Source organism: Rutilus rutilus, assembly GCF_951802725.1.
Source record: "Rutilus rutilus genome assembly, chromosome: 20".
NCBI classification, from domain to species: domain Eukaryota; kingdom Metazoa; phylum Chordata; class Actinopteri; order Cypriniformes; family Leuciscidae; genus Rutilus; species Rutilus rutilus.
In genome coordinates, this window is record NC_140225.1 from 5,949,013 (window position 1) to 5,976,297 (window position 27,285).

The following is a 27,285-nucleotide window of genomic DNA, read 5'->3' on the forward strand; positions in this document are numbered from 1 at the left end:
AATTACAGGTACAAATAGAACTTAAAAATATTTCTACTAAAAAGGAGATTAAAAATTCGTGTTTCCGGAGCATAGTTTTTTTTTTTTCTTGTCCTGTGTGCTTCCTTTTGAAAAGTGCGTTGTGATTGGTCAGCTGGAGCCCATGTAACCAATCACAGCGCGCCTACCATGGATGAAGGAATAAATGCAAGATGGCTCCTCATATAAAACCAGCCGCCTGGCTTCTCTTTTGTGACCAACAAAATTATTTTCCTCCGTTTATTCGATTAAAATACCGTTTTCGGGGTAGTGCGGAGGGCTAAATCAATCTGTACGCTGGCGTAGGTGTTATTCGGCGTCTTCGGGCGCTGTGGGAAATATTTAATAAGCGAGCATTCCGATTTTGAGGCAGTGTGCGAGAGATCGGGCCTGTCCGCGCACGCGACGGTCATCAGCAGCGCGAGCCCGAACCTGATCCTGATCCCGAACCCGCACCCGAACCCCGCGCCGGGATCCCAGCCCGGGCACCCGAACAGCTCATATGGCTGTTTCAAGGTGAGTTAGGGGATTATGGTTGATTTGCAGCTGGCAAATGTTTCTACAGTTGAATATTCTATTTCTTAAAGCTTATATAATATATACATTATAGATATAACGGTCAATATTTGTTAAATGAGTTAAAGGTAATTCCTCACAGCTAACGTTACTGCAGAAGCAATTTAACCTCCCGCACGAACACGTCAATGTAACCTGTCAAATTGTGTTATCTCATGCTGTATATCATATACTGGTAATGTGTTGTGTTATATTTCATATGCGTTATAAATCCAACTTAAATAGTTTGTGGTCTGTCTTAATGATTATCCTGGTAAATCTTCGCCTAATGTGTAAATCCACGGGTGATTAGAGGACTAACCCCACGCAGTGTCATCCCTCTCCGGGTTGGGCACTGTCAGTGAGGTAAAGACATAGTTAACATTCACAGACTGAAGACAGCAGCACTCGTTTCTCCTAATCCATCACTTGATGATGCAGTTAATGTGCCGTTATATAACGTGTCTGACAGGGTGGTGAGGGGGAAGCTGCTAGGGTTTTTTTTATTTATTTTTTACCCTTGTAGGTTATTTTTTGGTAATCTTTTTTTTTTTTGGAGATAAAGAAATTAGTTAAAATGAGTCTCACGGAAAGCTCCTATTCCTTATAGTCCGGGTCGCCCTCCCATGGGCGGCGCCACGTTTATCACGTGACCAGTTATTACTTATAATAAAGTTAATATACAAATTTCTTGCAATCCAGGGACTCGCCTTGAAACAGAGAAACTGCGATTTGCTTGTGAGAGAGTCAGCAGCGCGATTCATTTCTCTCTTCTGAAAAAGATGAAGAGATGGAAGAATATGAAGTATATAAATGCATTTACACAGCAAGAAGATAATATCTTGCTATATGAGTGCAAGTGAAAGTTAGTTTATATAGTTGATCATTTATAGGCAGGGCCTAAAACTAACTTTTTGCCACACCTGCCAATTTCTTAAGTGACTTACTTTTTTTTTTTACTGGTAATAAATATTTTTTTACCAGCCATATCCCAAAATCTTTATTAAGGTTACAGAAGTTATTCAGGGAAGTGAGTGATTGTTCTTTGCCTTTTGTTGTTTGATTAACATTTAAAACATACAGCAGCAGGAACATTAGGCTGCTGTCACTTTAAGACCTGCGGCTGCACAGATCCAATATATACAATATGCGTTTTCATTCTCAACTGTTTACATTCACTTAAGATAAAACTGACTATGTGTATGAGGGTACTTGCCAAGACAGGCCTTTTGACATCATTTTGTTTGAATAAGTCTGTTCAAGTGCAACAAGACGTGAAAGAGCTCAATTCAGCATTTGCGTGCCCTCTCTGAGACATGGATTTCTGGGTGCGCGATTCGGTAACAAGTAGGCTAAAGAATTGAGTTCCCTTTTGTATCTTTATGCCCATGAATATTTAAATTGCCAAGGCTTAAAGGGTTAATTCACCCAAAAAGAAAAATTCTGTCATTAATGACTCACCCTCATGTCGTTCCAAACACGTAAGACCTTTGTTCATCTTTGGAACACAAATTAAGATATTTTAGGTGAAATCCGAGTGCTTTCTGAAATCCGAGTGCCCCCCCCACATAGACTGCAACGTTATTGCCACTTTCAAGGCCCAGAATGTTGGTAAAGACGTTGTTGAAATAGTCCATGTGACTACAGTGGTTCTACCTTCATTTTATGAAGCGACGAGAATACTTTTGAGAATTACACCCCCAAATAATGCCTTTATTCAACAATTTCTTCTCTTACGGGTTGTATGTCAGAACGCCAACTCAGTATCATGTTTACAACGTGAACGACGTCAGAGACTGTTTTTTTTTGTGCGCACAAAAAGTATTCTCGTCGCTTCATAAAATGAAGGTTGAAAGTGGTAATAACATTGCAGTCTATAAGGGGGTCAGAAAGCTCTTGGATTTCATAAAAAATATCTTAATTTGTGCTCCGAAGATGAACGAAGGTCTTACGGGTTTGGAATGACATGAGGGTGAGTAATTACTGACAGAATCTTCATTTTGGGTGAACTAACCCATAAGACTTTTGCAGTGATGGAAGAAATTTAATATGAACAGTCTAGTGGGACCTACGGCTTAAATAATCAACTTATTTATAACATTGTAGATGATGTTATTTTCTCGTTTTATTTTCTCCAGGTTGGAACGTCTATTTATCTTATTGGACACAGGAACGACTCCTGTTACCCGTAAAGCAGCTGCTCAGCAGCTGGGAGATGTTGTTAAGCTTCACCCACATGAGCTTAATAACCTGCTATCAAAGGTGAGTTTAGGATTTGTTCAGACCAACCAAAAGAAATGTAAAAACATATTTTTTGGGGGGGGACATAGGCTAATTTAGTAGTTTGTCAGTTGAACTGCAAAAAGATGCATTAAACTTATAAAAATGGTTCAGATATGCAGAAGAACATGTCTGTATTGTTGTACTAATAGCATATGTCTGAATTTGTACAGGAAGAATGTCTTTCCTAGCTTTCCAAATAGCATGTTTGCCATCTGTTGCTCACAATTCTCTCTTTTGTGATGTGAAAACACTACTGTGAATCGCTGTGGATAAGGCAATTATTTAGCAGATGCTTTTAAATGTTTTTTTTTGTTTTTTTTACAGCAAAATTACAACAAACTATATATATATATATATATATATATATATATATATATATATATATATATATATATATATATATATATATATATATATAGTTCTCGTTCTATACTGACAGTGGATGCATTGTATGAGAAAGTATTTTGGCATCATGCTGATGCTTGCATCATTACTATAGCAACTGTTGTAGATACTGCCTGTCTATCTGAACAAATGGGTTTAATTTCATCACTTGCAAAATGCTAGTGTAGAGATGAAGATTGGGTTTGAATAACAAATCACAATTGAGCCAAGATTTAGACCTGCAAATCAAAACTCAAAGGTGCAGTTAGGGATTTCTGAGAAACCCTGTTAATATTTGAAATAGACACCTAAACAAATGCACCCCTCCCTTATTGCTCGACCCCCAAAATAACAAACATGCTATGCAACACAGGCAACCACTAACATCAGACAGCTTGCGTAAGTTTGGATGAAACCGCATCTAAATAATGTCTATCATTAGCCATTGGCTAATAATTTCTCAAATTTTACTCGCCAGTGTGTGTGTTAGAGGCTAAGTATAAGTCTCGCATAGATATATTTTCACTCGCTGAACACTCTGACTGACTGATCAGCGCTTGAGAGTTTCGCTCTGTGCGCAGCGAACCTGTATTTGACGTACCGTAAACTCAAGTGTGAAGGCGCACGACTCGCAGTCGCTTTGCTGACACATACACAGAGAGAGAGAGAGAGCCTTACATACCACGCAGAATCGACGCGCTACATGTAAACGATATTCTTTGTTGTATTTTCCTGTCAAAATAACGGAGTTCATTTGGAATTATTCAGCTTTTAAGAACAAGCAGAAGATATGCCGGTTTCTCCGGTAGTGGGTGGAAACTAATGCGCAAACTGCAATCTCATTGGCTGTCGCCCATCCCTGTTTTGTTTTCTGATTACTGTTATCTATTTTTATAATAAACTGAATGACCAACAATATCTTAAACACCACCACCAGTCCTAAGTTCAGTTAAAATGACAAATATGCATTCATACATGGTTACCAAGTTTTAGTTCTAATTACTGAAGTTCTATCATTAAATAGTGCTTGATTATTATAATATCATTATATAATGATTGATTGACTGATGTTAAGAGTGTACGTTCAGATATTTAAAAAGTTAAAATTTAAACTGATTTGGTGGAATCATATTTTTTTTAATTTACAAGTATATCAGTCTGGCGAGTAAACAATAACAACCAAAAATTAGCCAATGGCAAATTCTATTGCCAAGGTGTGTAGAGGGTTGAAAAAGAGAGGTTACAGAGAGATATTTCTTAACATAAGAATTAAGGTAAATGTTTGGAAGTTCTGATTTGCCTAATGTGTGGTGCATGTGAACAAACCTGAATTTCAACCCTATCCGAATCTAATTGATCTGGTTTCCCTTCGTCCGGCCTTAATAGGTTTTAACATTCTTGAGGAGTCCAAACTGGGATACGCGAATCGCAGCTGGACAGGCTGTTGAAGCCATAGTGAAGAATATTCCGGAATGGAACCCAACTCCAAAGCCAAAAGACGGTGAGATGATATTCCTAGATTGCATTACTGGAGAATTGGAATTTTCTTTTCTTTTTTTTTCTTTCTTTTTTACAGGAAAGCACATTGCTGCCATAACTATTTATACACTTGATCAATGCAGTCAAATGCAAACAACTCCAATTTGATCTTGCAGTGGTAATGCCACATGGCACGTTAAAAGCTAACAAGTCTTACGCTTCTGTCTAATGTGTGTCTTGAGCTGAGCGAGAGCTTTAATGTGTTGTCCTTCTCAGAGGTGTGTCCAGAAGATATGTCTCCAGAGGACATCTCTTCAGACAGGCTGAGTTTCTACAGGTTTGATATCTCCCGTCTGCTCAAGCATGGAGCGTCGCTGCTCGGCTCTGCAGGAGCGGAGTTCGAGGTGCAGGATGACAAGTCAGGTAGGATTAGATCTGGCACGAGCTTCGTAACTTTCATGTCATTATTTCTATTGTTTATACTTGGAGTTTGTTCAAATTTTGCTGTTTAACAGGCACCTTTTGTGCCACAGACATCAATTATGTAAAATGCAAGATAACTACAGGAAAGAGATATACCATTGAATTTGACTCTAATAAGGAAATGAAAACATTGGGCATTTGACATTTGCCTAGAATTGGATAAGAGATGCAGGTGATAAGTGTGCATTTATTTGCATGTCTGTATGAAAGAAATTTGATTCGAAATATTTTTTTGTCCATGTACTCCTTAATTTTAAAAAGGCCCAACCGCCTTTTTCCACCTTAGAAACATTGCTAAGCTACGTAATATGCTATCAGTTTCTGATGCAGAAAAGTTAGTTCATGCATTCATGACCTCGAGACTAGATTACTGTAATGCTTTATTAGCCGGTTGTCCTGCATCCTCAATTAACAAGCTACAGTTAGTCCAAAATGCCGCCGCTAGAGTTCTTACTAGATCAAGAAAATATGATCATATAACACCGATTTTATCATCACTGCATTGGTTACCTATAAAGTTCCGTATTAATTACAAGGTATTGCTACTGACTTATAAAGCCCTAAACGGCTTAGCTCCAGTCTATTTAACGGATCTTCTATCGCCCTATAATCCATCGCGCTCTTTAAGATCACTAAATTCAAGGCTTTTGGTCATACCTAGGATATCCAGAACCACCAAAGGAGGGAGAGCATTTTCACATTTAGCTCCAAAACTCTGGAATAGCCTTCCTGATACTGTTCGTTGCTCAGACTCGCTCTCCCAGTTTAAAACTAGATTAAAGTCGCATCTCTTCAGCCAGGCATTCATATAATATTTTTAATCTTACAGTTCAAATTACAATCCGGCCTCTAGTTAATAAACGCCAGAGGAGAACTGGCCCCCGACTGAGCCTGGGTTCTCCCAAGGTTTTTTTTCTCCATTGGGTCACCTGATGGAGTTTTAGGACACTATTAGGTCACTTGATGGAGTTTTTCGGTTCCTTGCCACTGTTGCCTTTGGCTTGCTCAGTTGGGGATATTCTGGGGATATCTAATTTGATTTTATCAATAAATTCCACTAGAAACAAACCTTGTTGTATTATTTTAATTTAATACTGTGAAGCTGCTTTGATACAATCTGTATTGTGAAAAGCGCTATACAAATATACTTGACTTGACTTGACTTGACTTAATTTTCCATTTCATATTAAACTTGCGTGTACTTTACTCTGCACCATGATGCATGAATGATACCTCATTGATTGGTACTATTACGTTTTTGTTCAAGCGATTGTGATTATACCTGGTGGACAATAAAATGGGTAATATCTAGAGACCAGAGTATCATAGATTGTTTTGACTTGAACCAAAAAGCGCACACCTAGAACAGCCTTGTTGGTTTTGCCATTCTGAGTCATGATTGCCTTTTGTTCTTTAGGTGAGACGGATCCCAAAGAGCGTTTGGCCCGGCAGAGAAAGCAGTTGCAGAAGAAGTTGGGATTGGATATGGGCGCTGCGATCGGCATGGACACTGAGGAGCTTTTTAATGATGAGGACCTGGAGGACGCTTGTGCCTCCAGTACCAACAGAACACAGCCTGGTAAAAGCCTGAGCTGTCACTTCTCACGCAACAATATGGTGAGTTGTGCTGTGAATGTCTTACCTTCATCATATTCTACAAAATTTTAATTAGAGGAGAAGGTGAATGGGCATTAATCATTGCAACTATATTGTGATAATTTAATTTCGCCCAGCCCTGATTCCGGGTCTAAGTGGGCCACTTATAATATTAAAATGTTCAATTGTAAGTTCAGGTTTGTGTTCTCTTCTTTAGCCAGCTGCAGAGCTCATAGATTCACAGTTTCGTCCAGGCATGAGCAATCGACAGAAGAACAAGGCCAAGAGGATGGCGAAACTGGTGGCAAAGCAGAGATCCAGAGACATGGATCCTAATGAGAAGAGGTAATGCTGAATAGATCTGTATTTCCTTTTATTCCTTGATTTTAAAGGTATAGCGGAGGATTTTTTTACTTCCGGGTGGATCACCTATACTATTGGTCCTCCTAATTGTCAATCATTCTGGTGAATCAATCAAACTTATTCAAAAAGTGGAGAGGGCGGGTCTTATCTAAAATTCGGAAAGATCCTCCACTATACCTTTAAATGCCAACATAAAACACAAAGTTTACCCTGTACTATTAGCAAATAACCGCTTTCATAACAATTTTAACAGCCACGGACATATAGCATATGCTTTATTTTACAACATCTTCAAGACGACAACAACCAAGCAACTTTTATGGATCATAAACACTATATTTAAAGGGAATATGGTTTTATACAGGAATGCAATGTAGGCTGAGGGTTTAAGGTCGCTCTGCAGCTTTGAATTTTCTCAAAGATACTAGGTTATCATACCAAATTTTTATGTTTCTGTTAGTGGGTGAGAGCAGACTTATTCTAGAACAACTTTTATGGTTTACGCAGCCACCTTCACATGTCAAAGATTTGCACCCCTAGATGCATTAGATGAATCATTTTTAGAATCGGGTCGTGATGTGCCTGAAGACCTCCCAGCCCTATAAACAGTGTTTCACGTTGACTTTAAAGATAATGCCTGTTCCTAGGTATGTGGGCGGTCAGTCTGACCACTGCTCTTATGTTCTTCTGCCACAGCAATGACAGTTTTGAGGGAGAGCCGGAGGAGAAACGAAGGAAAACCACAAATGTAGTCATTGAGCAGCCAGCGACCGACAGCAAACTCTTAATTGATAATGTCCCTGATAACTCCAGTTTGTTCGAGGAGGTGTGAGACTTGCACACATACTTTGTTTTTCTTTCACACGTTGAGCTGTTCACATTCAACGTGTCCTATTGTGTCGGTCTAATATTTGTTTTTGTTTCACAGACTCAGGAATGGCCCCTGGAAAGCTTCTGTGATGAACTGTGCAATGACCTCTTCAACCCCTCATGGGAGGTACTGAGAAAAAAAAAACCTGGCTCTGAAATGGCCACAAGACAAGAGGGGATCATACTAATCTAATGGTTCAGTGTTTCTGATAATTAATGGACCAATAAAATGTGCATTAAAATATTGCTATATTTCACAATGCTTAACTTTATATTGCTAGTGAAATCGTTGTGAATGTATCATAAATATTCAGTATATTGCCCAGGCCTGGTGGAGACAGTAGTGATTTATGTCTCGCTGTAATGCTTATCGGTGTTATCTTAGTATTTTATTATAATATTTATTAATATTATTTTATTAAAATATTTATTAATATTATGAATTAGCATATATATATATATATATATATATATATATATATATATATATATATATATATATATATATATATATATATATATATATGCTAATTCATTATATATATATATAATTAATTATTGTAGTACTATACCATAAACCTTTTTTTTTCAGTAAGTTACCAAGGCAACATTGAAATTTTAATTTAAGTTTGGACTTTTCATCTAATATTTTTTTATTTAACTGTTACAGTTAGATATGCAAATTATTTTTAATAGTTTTAGTTACCGAAAACACAGATTCCTGCTGGTCTTGTGCTTTTTGAGACTAATGATCTTAAATGCAGCATGTGAACAGAAGTTATTTGTTTGTGTGGTTACAGTGAAAGGAGTAGTAGTGGTTGGTCACTGAGGTTTTATTTGTCATGTTTAGATTCGCCACGGTGCCGGAACAGGACTGAGGGAAGTGCTGAAGTGTCATGGTGCTGGTGGAGGAAAGACTGTTGGCTGTACAGTAGAACAGGTATTCACCAGCTCATTGCACATTTTCACTATCAGAGTTTAAATTCAGTGTCTGATGTTTGATGCCGCCTTCATTCTCAGATGGAGCGACAGCACCAGGAATGGCTGGAGGATTTGGTCATCCGGCTTTTGTGCGTCTTCGCTCTGGACAGATTTGGAGACTTCGTTTCAGATGAGGTCTGTAACTTCTGAGTTTGTTTATTCGTGTCTGTAGCCCTGTTGCCCCCTAGTGGCTGAAAAAGACTGACATTTGAATCTGTAATTGCACAATTGTGTGTCAGTGTCACTACATTTACATTTTTTGTTTTGTTTTTGTGTTACAAGGCTTTCATTTTCTTGTTCTCATCTTGAAGCATTCCCTTTTCTTAACTTACCAGGTGGTTGCACCTGTCAGAGAGACGTGTGCCCAGACTCTTGGCGTGGCTTTGAGGCACATGGCGAACAGTGGCGTTGCCATGACTGTGGACATTCTGCTTAAGCTGCTAACTGAAGACCAGTGGGAGGTTCGACACGGAGGCCTGCTGGGCATCAAATATGTTCTTGCTGTCAGACAGGTGAAGAAATCTCTCATTCTTATGGGCTGAGATTTAAAGCGGTAAGAAGAGTAATATCCACACGTGAGTTTACCTTATGGTCGAAACGTTGTGCTGTTTATCAATATGTTTTTGGCGCTGTAAACTCGCGTGCGGATATTACTCTTCTCACCTCTATTATTGTTGTCTTTTTGCTCTGCACCTGAGCCCAATTAAGATTTGGGACGTGCACACCTTTTTTGTATTTCTGAGCTTTAAAGTGACATTCGTGTTGTAGTCTTTAGCCTTTGTTTGACCTTCACACCTTGTTGACCCTTAGGATTTGATCGCAGCGCTCCTGCCCCGGGTTCTTCCTGCCATTACAGAAGGCCTGCGGGATCTGGATGATGATGTTCGTGCTGTGGCAGCAGCAGCTTTGATCCCTGTGGTGGATGGATTGGTTCAGTTACAGCCTGCTAAGGTCTGAGCTCAAAGTTCATTTGTTTTTGACAGTCAGTGCAGATATATCTGATTTGAATTGATATGTCTGGGCACGTCTTATCAGATGCGATAATCTTAAAATATTCAAATATAGGCCAGTCGGTCTATCACTGACAGTGATGAAAATATATTTTCCAACACATTGAAGCCAGTCTTACATCTAGCACTTATTCAGCAATTTCTCTGAGTTAATGCCTGCGTATCTATATCCCCTGTGTGTGCTGAATAGGTTCCCTTCATCGTGGACACACTGTGGAATGCTCTGCTGGAGCTGGACGATCTCACAGCCTCAACTAACAGCATCATGACCCTTCTGTCCTCTTTGCTCACTTACCCACAGGTCCGCCAGTGCAGGTTAGATCTCTTTAAATCTGAAAGGAGCTCATCTTAGTTGCTATTAACACCACTTTTCATGACAATGATCAATGGGAAACTAAAAATTGTTTTTTTTTTTTTTTTCAGCTCGCAACAGTCTCTGACAGTGTTGGTTCCTCGAGTGTGGCCGTTCCTCAGACACACCATTGCTTCCGTTCGTCGGGCTGCCCTAGAAACGCTCTACACACTGCTTTCCAAAGCTGACCAGGTTGGATATTTTGTGTGAAGTCTAATGGCGCTTTTCCATTACCAGTACCAGCTCGACTCGACTCAGCTCGGCTCAGCTCGCTTTTCGCTCCGTTTTCCATTGCAAATAGTACTTCCACAATAGTACCGGGTCGTCATAGCGACGCCGCAGGAAACTGCCGTGACTTAATCTTTTACGCGCAACGCGCGAGACACACCCGCTACCCACACACACAGGACAATGGAGGAAATCGAGTGTATGCTGTTTTGGGATGTTTTTGTTTTTCCTGTTTTTTATTCAGGATACTCCGTCTGGCGCGTGCAATGATGACGCAGTGAATAGTGACGTTTCTCTCTGACCAATCAGCAGTCTGCCGTGTTTTCACGTCACATTTTAGTATCGCCTCAGCTCGCTTAAACCTCGCCGGAGGTGGTACGAAAAAAAGTACCTGGAAGCTGGTACAGGTACAACTTTTACACAGTGGAAAACCAAACAGAGCCGAGGCGAGGCGAGCTGGTACTGTGTAGTGGAAAAGCGCCATAAGATGCACAACTTTACAGGAAGGATTAGCATGTAGCAATGATTAACATAAAAGTATTTTTAACTAGGGTTGCGCAGTAAAATTAAAAGCTAAATATGCAGCATTTAAACATCTTCAGTTTCAAGTATTTAATCTTTCCTGTTTCCTGTTCTAAATTTAAAAATGTTGCCTTTAGAGTTGTGCAGTGTGGCTGAATCCCATCATGCAGGACATGTTAAGGTACATCTTTCAATCCTGCATCCTGGAGAGCAACCAAGAGATCCTAGAGCTGATACAGAAGGTGACGCCCACTGAAGCTCACTGTTCCACTCTTTGAATGTTTTGTCTGATTGGTATGTAAATTAGTTTATTAATATGTTGCTGTTTTTCTAGGTGTGGGTGGAGTTGTTGCGACAGGCGCCGCAGCAGTATGTGGTGGCGGCCAGCTGTCCTTGGATGGGTGCCTGGCTCTGTTTGATGATGCAAGCGCCACACATCCCAATAGACCCTAACATGCTGCTGGAAGTGAAAGCCCGCTTAAAGGTGAGGGTGGAGGTCAAAATCTCTTAACCAGTCATTTCAGTTTATCGTTATCATTAAGAAATTAATACTTTTGAGCAAGGATGCACTAAATTGATAAATTAATCACTACTGTTTTCAACAATGATAATAAGACATGTTTCTTAAGCACCAAATCATCATATTAGACACTGAAGACTGGATTAATGATGCTGAAAATTCAGATTTTCCATCACAGGAACATGATTCGATTTTAAAATATAGAACATTTATTTTGAATTGTAATAATTTCACAATATTACTCTGTACTACTTTGATGCCTAACTTTTGAACGGTAGTGTACATGCACAAACTTTCTGCCTGTCCAAAAGTAGTGAGTACGGACATGATTTAAAGACAGCAGATTTTACACTTCAGTTTATAGCTCACCAGAGTGAGAAAGTGCTTTCCAGTTTTCTTTTCCTCTGTTCAGTATGTATCAGTCTGTCAGTGAACGGACTGTGGGTGGTCCGTGGGTGTGCTGTCTGAGGCTGAGAATAATCCAGCCTACAAACTTCACACTTCCCACTCATCCAAAAACAGATCTGCTTTGAACCTCACTCTGTTAATCCGCAGGAGAAGGCTTCTGGGAAGACCCGGCAGGGATCTATTCAAGTCAAGGAAACGGTCCAGGAATACATCGGTGGAGCGGAGACGATTACAGAAGACCCTGCCACACGAGATTATGTGGTGACACGTGCACGTCTAATGGCTGCAAAGTGGGTGTGGGGGGATGGATTCTTTAAACTTTTTTTCCTGGGTCTTTGTGCCATATTTGTGTCTGACTACTTTGTGTCCTCCTAGGCTGTTGGGGGCGCTGTGCAATTGTATATGCGACCCACGGTTGAACAGCTCTTCTCAGGAACTCCGTCCTGCCGAGTCTCTAGCTCAACTTTTACTATTCCATCTCAATTCCAAATCGGCCCTGCAGCGGATCGCTGTTTCTATGGTGATCTGTGAGTGGGCAGGCCTTCAGAAGGTGAGAATGGGAGAGGGTCACTTTTTCGGTTTCTTTTTAAACATGTTAATGACATGCTGTCCTGCATCACACAGGAGTGTGAGCTGTTATCCAGCGTGGTTCAGCCCCGATTGCTGACCATCCTCTCTGAACAACTCTACTATGATGAGATCGCCATTCCTTTTACTCGCATGCAGAACGAATGCAAACAGCTCATAGCACTGCTAGCTGACGCCCAGATTGATGTGGGAGAACGAATCAACTCCGCTGTGTTCACCATTGATCAGGCCAATGAGCTGGTAAGTAAAAGATGCTAAAAGAAGCCAAAGGTCAAGTTCTAGAGCGTTCTGCTGCTATCTTTTAAGAGTGAGGTCCATTCTGGACTTAAACATTAATAATAAAAATAGTATAACAATTACACTATAATAATAAAAAAGATATGAAGAGTTCAGATGCAAAAGCCTCTAAATGCCATCTGAAATTTTCTTCTAGAATGATCATTTTTATCAAGTTTGTATATATAAGTTCAGTAATTTTGCTTAAATAGCAATGAAAATGACCTATTAATTGTCATTTAAGTGAAATTACTGAACTTAAATATACAAACTTGATAAAAATGATCATTCTAGAAGAAAATTTCAGATGGCATTTAGAGGCTTTTGCATCTGAACTCTTCATATATAATTTACTATATTAATATAATAATTTAAATATAATATCTGAGGTTTACTTTTTATAATTATAATGTAAAAAATAAATAAAAAAATATATATATATAGCAATTTCAATTATTATAATTTTTATATAAACAACAATCATTTAAATGTGTAATATATAAATGTATTATAATATAATTATATAATATACTATTAAAGACTATATATAATGTACTATATTAATATATCATAATACAGTTAATAAAAATAATAACTGAATAGTGGTAGTGGTATAGATGGATGCAAAACCATGTATCCTTTGGAGAAAGCAATCCCAAAATGCTTTAGGATTAATCTCAAAGAAATCTATCTATTTCAGTTAGGACCCTTACTTAGAAGGCAGCAGATGGCAAGGCAGCTCATTAGAACCCATGGGCGTCGGGGCCATTGTATATGGGTGGGACCGGACCCACCCACTTTTTAAGATCAATGATATTATACCCACCCACTTTTACCGTCTCTAATTCAGCGCATTTGTCTGTTCGCTTTTCAGAGCGTCGTCAGTCAAATCCATTCCACTTGAGGAATTAAATTAAATATTTTTTTTTATTAAAATTAATAAATTAAACTCCATTTCCGCTGAATCGCTACATTATATTTCTCAACGAGCCGCAACTGACGAAAGTAACCGCCCGTTGTACCTTTCCAGTCAAATATTGCGTTGCAAACATCAATAACAGCTTTAAGTTGTCATTGCTGGCAAATTACCATATTAGGGGGATAATCCACGGATAGCTGTGCATTTAATGCACGACGTGGAGGCAAAGCACCCACTGGCGGAGCTAGGGGGTGGCCAGGGGTGGGCGTGGCCACCCTTGGTCTGAGCTTGGCCACCCCTCTCACAACTGCTGTTTCTGTCTCTCTTTTTTTTATTGACAAAAATTGCGTTTTTTAAAAGGCTGAACCGTCAATTTAAGACCACAAAAAACGTGAGACTTTTCAGACGCACACTCCAACTTCACCTCAGCGCCAGGCGCAAGTCAAACAAGTGCGGAAATGTCCAAGTGCCGAATGAGCTTCAGCAGAACATCAGACAGTGATATGCACATAGTAAATATAGAGTCAATCTTTCTCAACTGGTGGGTTGCAAGACCGTTTTGAGGAAGTCGAATAGCGTGCAGTCAACAACAAACGTAATTCTCTTTTTTTTTTTTTCTGATGCTACTTTTATTTTAGAAGATGTGTGTGAAAGCTTGTGACACTTATGTCAGATGCTGAGAAAAGAGCGTTGTCCTTGTTCAGTTGGCTATCTTCGTTTAGATGAGCTGTTGTCAGGCAAAATGTCACGAACTAAACGAACTAACTTTTCTGTCAAAAATCCTGGCTCCGCCACTGAAAGCACCGCCCGACGTGAAGTGGAGTTTAGTTTACTTGTTTAATTAAAAGGCACCAGAATGAAATGGTATTTACTCCAGTAACATTTTTCTGGGGGAGGACCCACCCACTTTTTTTTTTTCTTCCGACGCCAATGTTAGAACCTATACGTGTCCTGTATGCCACTTTGGATTAATGTCTCCAAAATGGCTTCTTATTCATCCCCTGATTTTCTCTAGGTGACCACCATCTTCTCAGAATGCACCTCCTCTCTGAACCTCAAGTCACGTCAGTTCCAGCCTTTGGACGGCAAGAGGCTGCAAGCTCATTCCACTGTGTGTGAGACCAGTGCTGAATGGCAGCAGCTGCAGCTGAGAGTTCATACCTTCACTGCCTGCGCTGTGGTGGGACTGGCCATGCTGCCGGATAAACTCAATCCTCTGGTCAGGCCCCTGATGGAGGCAGCCCGCCGCGAAGAGAACATACTCGTTCAGGGTTACGCAGCCTCCAACATCGCTCGTCTGCTGCAGCTGTGCTCTACCAGATCTCCCTGTCCTAACGCCAAGATCGTGAAGAATCTCTGCAGCTCGGTGTGTGTAGATCCGATGCTCACCCCCAGTGCTGCCTGTCCTGTCCCGCCAGCCAGCGCTCCAGCAATACAAGAGAGCAGTAAAGGTGAGGAACACCATAACATTCATATTTTCATTGGCCCTTTTTTATCAAACGAGAACAGAACAAATTTGTGGGTAAATTGTATGAATGGATTTATTGACAATTTATTAAAAAAAAATATTCCGCTTTTATTTAAAGAATAAGGTCTATTCTGGCCATTTTTATATTATTATTATTATTATAAAAAAAAAAAGTATATACAACAAATTCTATTGTTACCGCTATTACTAGGGGTTAAACGTATCGTTGTTGATCCGTACGGACCATGTGCTAGAATATTACAGTTAGACCTTACTTTATGTAAATTTGTTATATTGTATTTATTTATGCTTGTAACTGGTGTTGATGGTCCGATACGTGACTCAAAAACCGCAATATGATCTGAATCGAGAGTTGTGATCCATTGAACCACTAGCAGCTACTACTAATAATAATTGTGCAGTATTATTAATAATAATTTAAAATAAATTTAATTATTATTTACATGTGTTATAAAAATTGATAATCTTGAAAATGTTTTTTTTTTTATATATATATATATATATATATATATATATATATATATATATAAAAAGGAAAATACTATATTTTTAAAATGTGAACTTTATTTCTATAGATTTGTTTCTTTCCTTTTTTTTCTTTATAGTAATTTGTTCATTTATATTGGTATCTTCCTAGATCATCCTATTTAATTTGAATGTTGGCTTTTAATTTAAAATGTAAGCTCTATTGTTTCATGGGTTTTAGATTTGTGTATTTAATCTGTCCTGCAGGGTCTGTGGCAGAGAAGGATGCAATGCATCATATGGTGAACAAGACAAAGGGCATCATCACTCTTTACCGCCATCAGAAAGCAGCTTTTGCCATCACCAGTAAGCGGGGACCCACCCCCAAAGCCCCCAAAACCAACACCAACAATGACCTGCCCCTCGGAGGCAGCATTACTACAGAAACGGACGAGGTATGTACAGTGTTGTAATTAGTAGCGTCACGGTTTCCTCTTCAGTGATCTCATGGCTGATGCTAACAGTCTGTGTGTAATTCTAACTTTCTCCTTAATTCTAAGAGCAAGAAGCCTTGTCTTATCCAGAGGAGAGGTGCAGAGTTCTGCTTGATGACAGTTGCCAGGCATTTCGGTCAGGACTTGACAAAATCATTGCCATATCTGTGGGAGTTCATGACCGTTCCGCTGAGAAATGCGCTGAATGCTCAGGGATTTGGTAAATCTTAATGTTTCAGTGGAGCTTGAGTAAAGTGACTTGTGTTTGAAAAGCTCTTTATGATTCAGATGAATGTTTGTTAACCTTCTCACTTTGTGTCCGTGTTTTGTTGCAGATTCCAGCCAGTTGTTGAAGCAGGGAGATTCGATTGCTCAGGAGCTTGTGAACTCTCTGCAGGTGCTGGAGGTCACCGCAGGAGCCATGTCCCAAGAGCTCATCCCCGTAGTATGTACACGTACAGCTTTCAAGAACGTCTTGCTTCAAACTGCATGAACATTGGAAATGACATCCTGTTGTCTCTATACCTGCAGTTGATGGAGCAGCTGCCTCTCCTGTGCACCTGTCTGCAGCATCCATACACAGCTGTGCGTCACATGGCCGCCCGTGGTGTGGGTGTGCTCAGCAAGATCGCTACTATGGAGACCATGAATGTGTTTCTGGAACATGTGCTGCCCTGGTTGGGTGCTATTGATGACAACACCAAGCAGGAGGGAGCCATCGAAGCCATGGCCTGTATCCTCTGTCACATGAAAATCTTGTATTATAAATGTTTTTGTATTTCACCAAGGTGTTAAACTTAATTTAGGATGTATTATAATTTGAGTAAGACATGCATACAGTACAGTTCAAAAGTTTGGTGTCAGTAAGATTTATTATTATTATTTATAAGTCTTTTGAAGAAATATGATCGCTTTTAAAAGCCTGAATTAAATCTCTTCATCATATAATCACCGAATATAAACAGAAGCTCAACCATACTTGCTTGAGCGAGGAAAAACCTGTTGCGGAAGCTCAAATGTTCTGGCATAACACTATCTTTCAGAATGTTTTGTATTAGAGTTTGGGGTGAGGGACTGAAATGTCCCAGATTTTATTAAAGGGGTCATATAATGCCATTTTTGTACAAGCTAATATGATTCTTTAGGGTCTAAATTAAAAGTTTGTAATATACTTTAATTAAAAATTCTCATTAGTATTGTAAGAAAACACTAATTTTACCTGGTCAAAAACAGCTCTGTTTTCAGCACGCCGTTTCAGTGCATGTGTCTTTAAATGATAATGAGCTTTGCTCACCCCGCCCCTCTGTTCTGTGGGTACACCGTATTAGACATTCTCTGACCGTATCTAACACAATAACCACGTGTTATTCGTTATAAACGTGGGATTATGAATTATATTGAGAACGTCGTACATAGAAAACATGCCGTAATGTACCCTGAGTGTAAACCTTAGACGCATTCATCGTGAAGCCTGCAGCAAGGTTTGCAAATTTCGCAAAGATTAATATAAATACTAATATAAAGGTTAATAAAACATTACACTCACATCTTCTGGACATTCAGCAGGAACACGTTGGTACCGATCCGTTTTTTCTCGTTTGTGAAGCTGTCTGGTGTGAAATGATTCGTGCAAACATGAAAGCACAGACGATCGTGGGGAATCCCCGTGAGGGAATCCCCGCGTCAATCCTTTGGGCATATTGCTTCAAAAACAAAACTCAGCCACTGCTTCTTCAACGGCTCGGATTTAGGAACATCCAAATGACTGCTGTGTTCCTTATTACATCTAAGAACAATAAGAATTCTACTCCAGCATATCAACAATGGCGGACTACTATGACGACGGCTGTCACAGCTTGCTCAGGGCGGGTCTTGTGTTGAAACACGGCTGTCAATCACAATAGCGGGAGGGGCGTACGATCTTATGACGTCACAATATCGAACGGCTTGATTTCAGAGATGGTCAAACATATAAGGAGATTAAAACAAAACCACTGGATGGATTTTTATCATGATAGGATGGTTGTGGACAGGCACTGCCAACAGACATTTCAGTGCAATCAACTTGTAAAAGTGCATGTACCATTATATGACCCCTTTAAAAAATATCTTAATTTGTGCTCTGAATATGAACAAAAGACTAATGGATTTGAAATGAAATGAGGATGAGTAAATGATAACAGAATTTTCAATTTTGGGTGAACTATCCCTTTAAGTCAACTAAATGTGCTCTAGAAATAAACGTGCCCTTGCTGAATAAGAGTTTTAAGTTAAAGTCAAAATTAAATTGATCAAAAGTAACAGTTATGTTACAAAAGGTTCTTTTGAGCTTATTATTCATAAAAAAATATATAAAAAGTTTCCACAGCAATATTAATCAGCACAACTGTTCAACATTGATATTTCTTGTGCAGCAAATCGGCATATTAGAATGATTTCCAAAGGATCATGTGACACACTAGACTGCTGAAAACTTCGCTTTGCCATCACAAGAATAAATTACTTTTAAAATGTATTAAATAAGAATACTTTTTACTGTATTTGATTAAATAAATGCCTCCTCGGTGAGCAAAAGAGACTTCAAAAACATAAAATCATACCAAGCCCAAACATTGTTTGTAGTGTACAGGCATTTAAAGTGTGTACAGAACATAAATATTTTCCCTGAGCGCAGTGTCCAGGTGTGATGGAACAGTTGGATGTGGATATTGTGCCCTACATTGTGCTGTTGGTGGTCCCTGTGTTGGGCCGTATGAGTGACCCCTGTGACAGCGTGCGATTCATGGCCACACAATGCTTTGCTACTCTGATCCGACTGCTTCCTCTTGAGGTGAGAGATCCGTAACCAGCACTTTTCATAGTTTCTAATGATGCAAGGCATTCTCAGTATGGGCAGGATGCTTGCTGCATAACTTCTGTGCAGCTGTTTTCCTCTTTGTCTTAGTCTTTTTTTTTTTATTCCTTTCAGGCTGGAATCCCAGACCCACCATCAATGTCTGAAGATCTCATTCGGCAGAAGGCCAGAGAACGACACTTCCTCGAGCAGCTGCTGGATGGAAGGAAACTGGAAAATTACAAGATTCCCGTGCCCATCAAAGCAGAGCTCAGGAAATACCAACAGGTGTGTTTGCTTTTCACAGGTCTGTCCATGAAAATGTTTGTTTTTATTTTTGGGCAAATCCTTCTGAGAATGGAAATGCATAACTTGAATATTAAAGAAGTTTTGACTGCATTTATCGCTGGTAATCTAAATCTTTGTTTCATTCTTAAAGAATTTCTGTTCTCTTTTGTAGGATGGTGTCAACTGGCTGGCATTTTTAAACAAGTACAAGCTTCACGGGATCTTGTGTGATGATATGGGTCTGGGTAAAACCTTGCAGTCCATCTGTATTCTGGCTGGCGATCATTTCCTCAGGTAACACCCCAAATCAACTTCATCCCTTTATAGTGCAGCATTATAGGTTAAAAAGCAAGACTTTATTTGCCGAATAATATTGGTGTGTGTGTGTGTGTAGGGCTCAGGAGTTCACCAGGACAAAGGCTCCTGACTGTTGCCATTTGCCCTCCATAGTGGTGTGCCCCCCCACCCTGACAGGCCACTGGGTGGATGAAGTTGGGAAGTTTTGCTCTAAAGAGTATCTGAATCCTCTGCACTATACTGGCCCCCCCACTGAAAGAGCACGGTGCGATCATAAGAAACTGTTTGTTAAACGAATATTGACACGTCATACAGTTTTAACAAAGGAATAGGAAATGCATGTGATATCCTGTTTCATTTTATGCAGGTTGCAGCACCAGGTGAAGAAACACAATCTCATTGTTGCCTCGTATGATGTCGTTAGGAATGACATTGACTTTTTCAGGTAGCAACTCGACATTTACTTGTTTATCATTCACAGACTTCATTTACAGTGGGGGGGTGAAGGAAAGCTTTAATGATTCTATGCGTTGTCTCCCATACAGGGATATTAAATTTAATTACTGTATCCTTGACGAGGGTCACGTCATTAAGAATGGAAAGACCAAACTCTCCAAAGCGATCAAGCAGTTATCTGCCAACTACAGGATAATCCTCTCAGGAACGCCCATTCAGGTGAGACCTGAGCTCTTAAGTGCCATGTATACACACTACTGTTCAAAATATCTCGAATGCTTACCAAGGCTGTATTTATTTGATCAAAAATACAGTAAACACCGTAATATAATGAAATATTATTAATTTAAAATGACTGTTTGAAAGAGTTTTGAAGAACAGAATTTATTTGAAATAAACTTTACTAAAACTTTTGATCTCTTTAATGTCTTTACTGTTCAGAAATTTGGAATAGTACAAGAAATTAGTACCTTAATTCAATAATGTAACTTTCATATTTTGCCAACATGAATTAGCATTTTGACTTGAAACCTTCTGGAGCTTGATTTTGACGACACTGTCCTTCTGGGTTTTTTTTGGGGTGGTCTATAGAACAATGTTCTGGAGTTGTGGTCTCTCTTTGACTTCCTGATGCCAGGCTTTCTTGGTACTGAACGTCAGTTTGCTGCCCGCTATGGGAAACCCATCCTTGCCAGTCGAGATGCTAAAAGTTCCTCTCGCGAGCAGGAAGCAGGTGTGATTTATCGCTACATAAATCGTTATCGCTTCTTAAAGCCGTTTTAATAATGTTATCTTTTTTTTTTTTTTGTCTAAAATAACGTGTTTGTGTGTGTTTTTCAGGTGTGCTGGCAATGGAAGCACTCCATAGACAGGTTCTGCCCTTCCTCCTGAGGAGAATGAAGGATGATGTGCTTCAAGATCTGCCACCCAAGATCATACAAGATTACTACTGCAACCTTAGTCCTCTACAGGTACGAAACACACACAGGATGTGGTTTATGAAATCCAGATTACAGCTAGATTAAGTGCTTTGAGTGTGTCAGAGGGGATGGCTGTAGTGCAGCGCTACAAACTGCTACTAAAAGCCAAAGTGCACTATGCACAATAAAAAAATAAAAAAATTGCAAAACAGTTCTTTGAAACAGTCTGTATTGTAAAAAGCGCTATATAAATAAAGGTGGCTTGACTTCAGGTAATCTGAAATATTTCATTTATTTAATAAATGAATATATTGCAGTTGTAAAATTGATGCCATCGCTCTTGTTCTCTCAGGTTCAACTGTACGAGGACTTTGCAAAGTCTCGCGCAAAGGTGGACGTGGATGATGTAATCTCAACTACGTCTACACAAGAGGAAGAAGAGAAACCCAAACTAAAGGCCACCGGACACGTCTTCCAGGTTGATCTCAGGATAAGAGAGATAGTCATATAAGAGAGCAAGAATATCCTCCCCTCAGTCAAACAATCTGTAATGTTGTTGTGTTGGTGTTTTCAGGCTCTGCAGTATCTGAGGAAGTTGTGCAATCACCCGGCACTGGTGCTGACCCCTCAACACCCAGAGTACAAACACATCACAGAACAGCTGAGCAGCCAACACTCCAACCTCAGAGACATTCAGCACGCCCCGAAACTCTCAGCCCTCAAACAGGTGCGGTCCACACATCTGCACTACCAAAGCAGCTAATATTAGTGTTTCACTAGGTCATCAATATTAATGGTTTGGAGGGTTTTTTGCTTACGGTTTTGCTTTTAAAATATGCACTTTGTTTCTTTTAATTATTAATATCAGCCCATGATTTTTGGCTTTTGCTTTTTGTTTTAAATGATCAATTTCAGGCAATTTGTGGTTTGGGTTTATCATCAATATCAGACAATAGGGTTGGGAATCTTTTGGAATCTCATGATTTGATTCAAATTGATTCTTGTCACTATTCGATTACATCGACATCGAATTTCGATTCAATATATGCATACTTTAAAATTTTTGTTAACACAATCATGGATGGTAATCAACAAATTGTTGAATTATTATATATATATTTTTTTTTAACTAAAACGACACTTAAAAAAAAAAAATTCTACAGGATCCTTCACAGAAATGGGTGATCTAAAACAGTGGCTCAACCATTTGCTTTAGTGAGGTACCTTCATGTGCAAACACTACTTTATCTACATTAACAGTAACTGCAGGCAATTTAAATTACACTCACCTTGCAATCGTGTTATTTTACTCTAGCCCGTTGGAGACAGACAGCGCCACCACTCAGCCTTTCATGTTCGCCTCTCACAGCATGAGCACACACGTCTTTTACATCATTGAAAAGTGATCAGTTTAGCTCTCGACACAGTCCGTGTGTTGCACTGCTCTCACAACATCTTTGATCCAACATCTTTGAATCTTTTTTTTATTTAATTTTTTTTATTTGTGCATCGATTTGAATCGGTAGAAGATTGAAATGCAATTCATACTTTGTTTTAAATCATCAATATCCAGTGGTGTTTTTTTTCCCCCATTTTCATCGTCATCAATAAATGCTGTTAGTGTATAGTACAAACAAAATGCAGTACTAGCAGGATGTATTTATTTGTGTTGTAGCTGCTGTTGGACTGTGGACTGGGTTCATCTGGGGCGTCTGATGGCTGCACAGAGGCTGTGGTGGCCCAGCACCGCGTTCTGATCTTCTGCCAACTGAAGAGCATGCTGGACATCGTGGAGCAGGACCTGCTCAAAACACAGCTGCCCACCATCTCCTACCTCAGGCTGGACGGAGGCGTTCAGGCCGGCCTCAGACACTCCATTGTCTCCAGGTGAGACGGCCACACAAACTACCCTGGAAATATTTAACCTCGAAGGCAGTTCCATTTGGGTCACCTGTATGCGGTCCTTTTCCTTCTACAGGTTCAATAATGACCCGTCCATAGATGTTCTGCTGCTCACTACCCATGTGGGTGGACTGGGATTGAATCTGACCGGGGCAGATACTGTGGTGTTTGTGGAGCACGACTGGAACCCCATGAGAGACTTGCAGGCCATGGACCGAGCTCACAGAATAGGACAGGTACGGAAGGGTTACTGTTTTCGTTAAAGCACATCAGTATTTATTAGCCGCTTTCCGACCGGAGGAACCTTTTCACAGTTCCTAGAACTATTGGCTAAAGTACCCGGATGTCGGCGTGTTCGCACCGCAGGAACTAGGAACGATTTTAGTTCTAGGAACTCCATTTGGAGGAACTAATTTAGGTCCTACTTCAGAGTAGGGTCTAAACCAGCACTATAGGAACTACCCGTGACGTTAGTGTACGCAGATTGACCGAACGGACGCGGAACACCAGCACCCGCCATTTTTAAAACAGCTAGAATGTAAACACACAGATTATAGCCTATATATTTACTCCAGAAACTAACTATACAAACATGGAAAACAGTGATAGATGGGTCTCTAAACCTTTATGCTGAAGAGAAAATCCAACGCAACTTTGAGGGGACCAAGCCAAACATGATTATGTTTATCTGCCCAGCTAGCAACACTGGACATCAACCACATGGCATAGGCTAATAACCTTTTTTTCATATACTGTCTACTTTCTATAACACTCCCTTACCCCTCCTACCAGTTCCTATGGCCTCTTGGCCAGTGCGAACGCAAACAGCAAAACTGAGTTTGGGGGAGAGTAGTTCTTAGAACTGTTTAGAAATGGACAGTTCCTAGAACTAAGTTCCTGTAACTACTTGGTCGGAAAGCGGCTAGTATTTATTAATGGACTAAAATTTCGGAAACCAAAACCATTCGGTCGAAAATTAGGGATGCAGCGATTGCTGATTTAAATTTTTTTTTTTTTTTTTTTTTTAAGCAAATAGGCAGATATCAGGCAAATTTATTTGTTTATTTGTTCTATTACAAGCCAAACTGGTCTAAAAAAATCTGTAGCCATTTGAAATTAAGAGGCAACCACAGAATTTTAACCATGATCCAAGTAAAGATGTTACACACATGTTGGATGAGCAGTTGTTTTTAATTTAAATGAGATATCTTTTGAATTTCTTTTTATATTTTAAAGACTACTACGAACATGAGCAATGCGCTTATTGCTCGTTTCTGTTCCATTTTCGCCTGTGTTTTGATCCGGGGATTCAGTTTTCTTTTAGCAGTGTAATAGCGCCCCCTACCATAGAACAGTGAAAACACGGAAAGCTGGAAAATTCCGTCAATGGCAGGAAAAGTCAAAGAAATTTGATTAAATTAAGTTTTTGGTGTTTCGGTAAAAGAAGCCCATTTGCATCCATAAAACGATTGCGTGTTTGTTTCAGAAACGTGTGGTGAATGTGTATCGTCTCATCACACGAGGCACGCTGGAGGAAAAGATCATGGGTCTGCAGAAATTTAAGATGACCATTGCAAATACAGTCATCAGCCAAGAGAACGCCAGTCTGCAGAGTATGGGCACAGAACAGCTGCTCAACCTCTTCACGCTGGACAAGGTCAGTGCTTACAGAGAAAACACCTTCCCATGAAGCAATGCTGCCCTAAATGCTAGTTTTCCACATGCACATCTGCACAAACATTAACAATGACAGATTCATACTGATGCTTTTGTGTTGATGTTCAGGATGAAGCAGTGAAGAGCGAGGCGGGTGCATCGTCCTCTGGTAAAACCAGCATGAAGTCTGTTCTGGATGGACTGGGCGACCTGTGGGACCAGCAGCTGTACGAGAACGAATACGACCTGGACAGCTTCATACACTCCCTTAAATGAGCCCAGTTCAACTTGCACAACAAAACCCAAGTCTTCTGATTGATGGGACAACGGAGAGACGTGCACAAGCACTGTAGCTATCAGCCTTAAACACTCCAGTCTAATGCTCGTCACAGTCTTACAGCTCTTCCTGAATGTTCTTACAATAATTCGCTCAAGATTTGAGATCTAAAACTGTCCGTTTTTAATGCGGCACTGGAGGAAGTCTTAAAGCTAATCTTACAAAGCTGAGTGTTGTACGAATGACAATATTTGAACCTCAGGATTTCCAGAAGGCACTATCAGTATCCATGATGACAGTATTCCAGAACTGAATGAAGAGAGAGGGTGAGGCGGTGAGACGAGGACTGGACGCACTGAAACGCTTCCACCATCGTGTAGAATGACTTATGGTTCATCCAGGCCACTAGGAGGCGCTTGACTAACTTCTGTAGGGTAATGAAGGGCTTGTTGCTTCTGCTCCATCAGAAATGTCTAACACGCACTGACTGAGATCTTTAGGTACAGCTAGAAGAGCAGCAGGACATCGGCCTCGGAAACATCGTAGAGTTTTAAAAAAGGAAAAAAAAATAGAACTGTAAATATTTCTGTTATTTGCCTTTTTTGGGTAAGCTGGTAGAATTTTAATAAATTCTAATGAGCTCTCTTTAAAATGTCTTGTCTGTGTCGGTTTACATTTATGAGAAATGTGTGAATGAACAGCTAAACCAGATGTAATGAAGTATTTAAGTATGTTGTACAGAGTAGACTGGGGTGCATGTATAATATTTTCTTTCTTTTTTTTAATTAAGGCTTAAAATGGCAACACATCTATCGATCTATGAAAAACATCAGTGGTGAAAAGTGTAAGGGAAAATAATCTGGCCTGGGTCAAAGTGTATTATTTTGGATAAATCGTCTAACATCTGCGACTGGTGTTTGGTTTGTGTGGTTGCATTTCAGCAGTGAAGATTTACAAGAGAATGAGACTGCAAAAGATGACAGCGTTTCACAGTGTCATACAATTACATTTAATAAGATTTGCTGTTAAGTACAGAAAAGGGAAAAATCATGAAGGTGGGAAAGCTAGTAAGCATTAGCAGCACTGCCTTTATTTTATCCCACACACACACAAAAAAAAAACCTTTAATCACAGTTTTACTGCAAAGTTAGACAAGCAGAGGCCCAAGTTAACAATCTCAATTCCAGATATGAAATTAGAAGTTAAACTGCATTAGGAAAAAGTTTAAGGAAAAAACACTCTTTTTTTTTTCCTTTTTAAATGAAATGACAAATGGAGCTAAAAGTGTGGTAGAATAGAAAAACAAGCCAAAATGACCGAACATATTACAGAGATTTTTGTGAAAGTCACTAAAAACAGTTCGTCTTATGACTATACAGCACAGCTTATAATGGGTTTCAATGACTGCAATATAGAAAAATCGTAAGACACAGATGCTTTGAATGAAAACGAGGAAATACTGTACACTGGACGCGTCAAAGCGACCGTTGCAAATCCATTATTTGTGGTCAGAAGTGGCGCGAACGGTTGAAGTACGTCAGAGACAGAACGTCGTGGGATTGGTCGAGTCGCTCCGCGCGGCATCCAGTGTAGAAAGCATCACTGTTATAATGGTTTCTGTCTGCTTTCGTCGCGTCTGGTGTAGACACGGTGAGTCTTAAGTTAGTTTAAAGTGACAAGTCAACTACTCCACTACACTCTGCTCGTAAATAAAATGCATTCTGGGAAACATCATGTCAGTTAAACGCACACATGCTGTGTTCTGACAGTGAATGTGGAGCTTACAGAGCTTTATATCAGAGCTCATTATTTCATCTTGTTTTGACTGGGTTTCACCACAACAACCTCACATTTGCTCCATTCTGCCATTGTTTTTATTGCCCATTCATTGTTACATTTCAATCACATATATTACCATCCATGATTGTGTTAATTTTTGTGTGCAATTTTTTTTTGTCCCGATCACACTAATGTAAGCAACAGAACTGACAAGCTTTGCATTTAAAAAAAAAAAAAATCTAGACATTTTAGTAACAATAGTACACATTTTTTAGCTTAAAAAAGAAATAAAAGAATTAGCGCCATAAAATTAATTTATTCCAAGTAAAAATACAAAATAATAATAATGACATTGACCAGACATGAAAGTCTCTCCCAGAAATAGCTAACATTAATGGTTGAGGAATTAGTGTGTAAAGAAAACACAAATAAAAAATAATGAAAAATATGTAAATGTGTTTTAATTCTAGTCTCTTTTTTTCTTTCTTTTTTTGCAAAAAATCTCTAAAAAATAATGAAAAAATTTCTCCGTACAAAGGCTACATTACTACTGGAAGGTACTAGCATGTCGAGTAAATACACAGTAGAAAATGA

At 39.4% G+C, this 27,285-nt stretch overlaps 1 protein-coding gene across 1 annotated transcript; it reads left to right on the plus strand.

The window, feature by feature from the left end:
- The first annotated feature begins 150 nt into the window (after positions 1–150).
- Positions 151–25,560, plus strand: btaf1 (BTAF1 RNA polymerase II, B-TFIID transcription factor-associated). The gene is made up of 38 exons (XM_084391586.1): positions 151–534; positions 2,712–2,835; positions 4,627–4,741; positions 4,996–5,142; positions 6,620–6,819; positions 7,016–7,143; positions 7,858–7,987; positions 8,090–8,158; positions 8,882–8,971; positions 9,052–9,147; positions 9,348–9,524; positions 9,823–9,963; positions 10,213–10,337; positions 10,446–10,566; positions 11,262–11,366; positions 11,459–11,608; positions 12,200–12,342; positions 12,428–12,602; positions 12,677–12,880; positions 14,851–15,286; positions 16,057–16,244; positions 16,350–16,503; positions 16,619–16,728; positions 16,815–17,016; positions 18,965–19,113; positions 19,252–19,404; positions 19,577–19,698; positions 19,799–19,966; positions 20,069–20,146; positions 20,247–20,376; positions 20,749–20,890; positions 20,998–21,128; positions 21,430–21,555; positions 21,652–21,804; positions 22,753–22,964; positions 23,056–23,215; positions 24,466–24,636; positions 24,765–25,560. Exons 1-38 carry the CDS (start codon positions 521–523, stop codon positions 24,909–24,911), a joined length of 5,586 nt encoding a protein of 1,861 aa, XP_084247712.1. The 5' UTR covers positions 151–520; the 3' UTR covers positions 24,912–25,560.
- Positions 25,561–27,285: the final 1,725 nt, after the last annotated feature.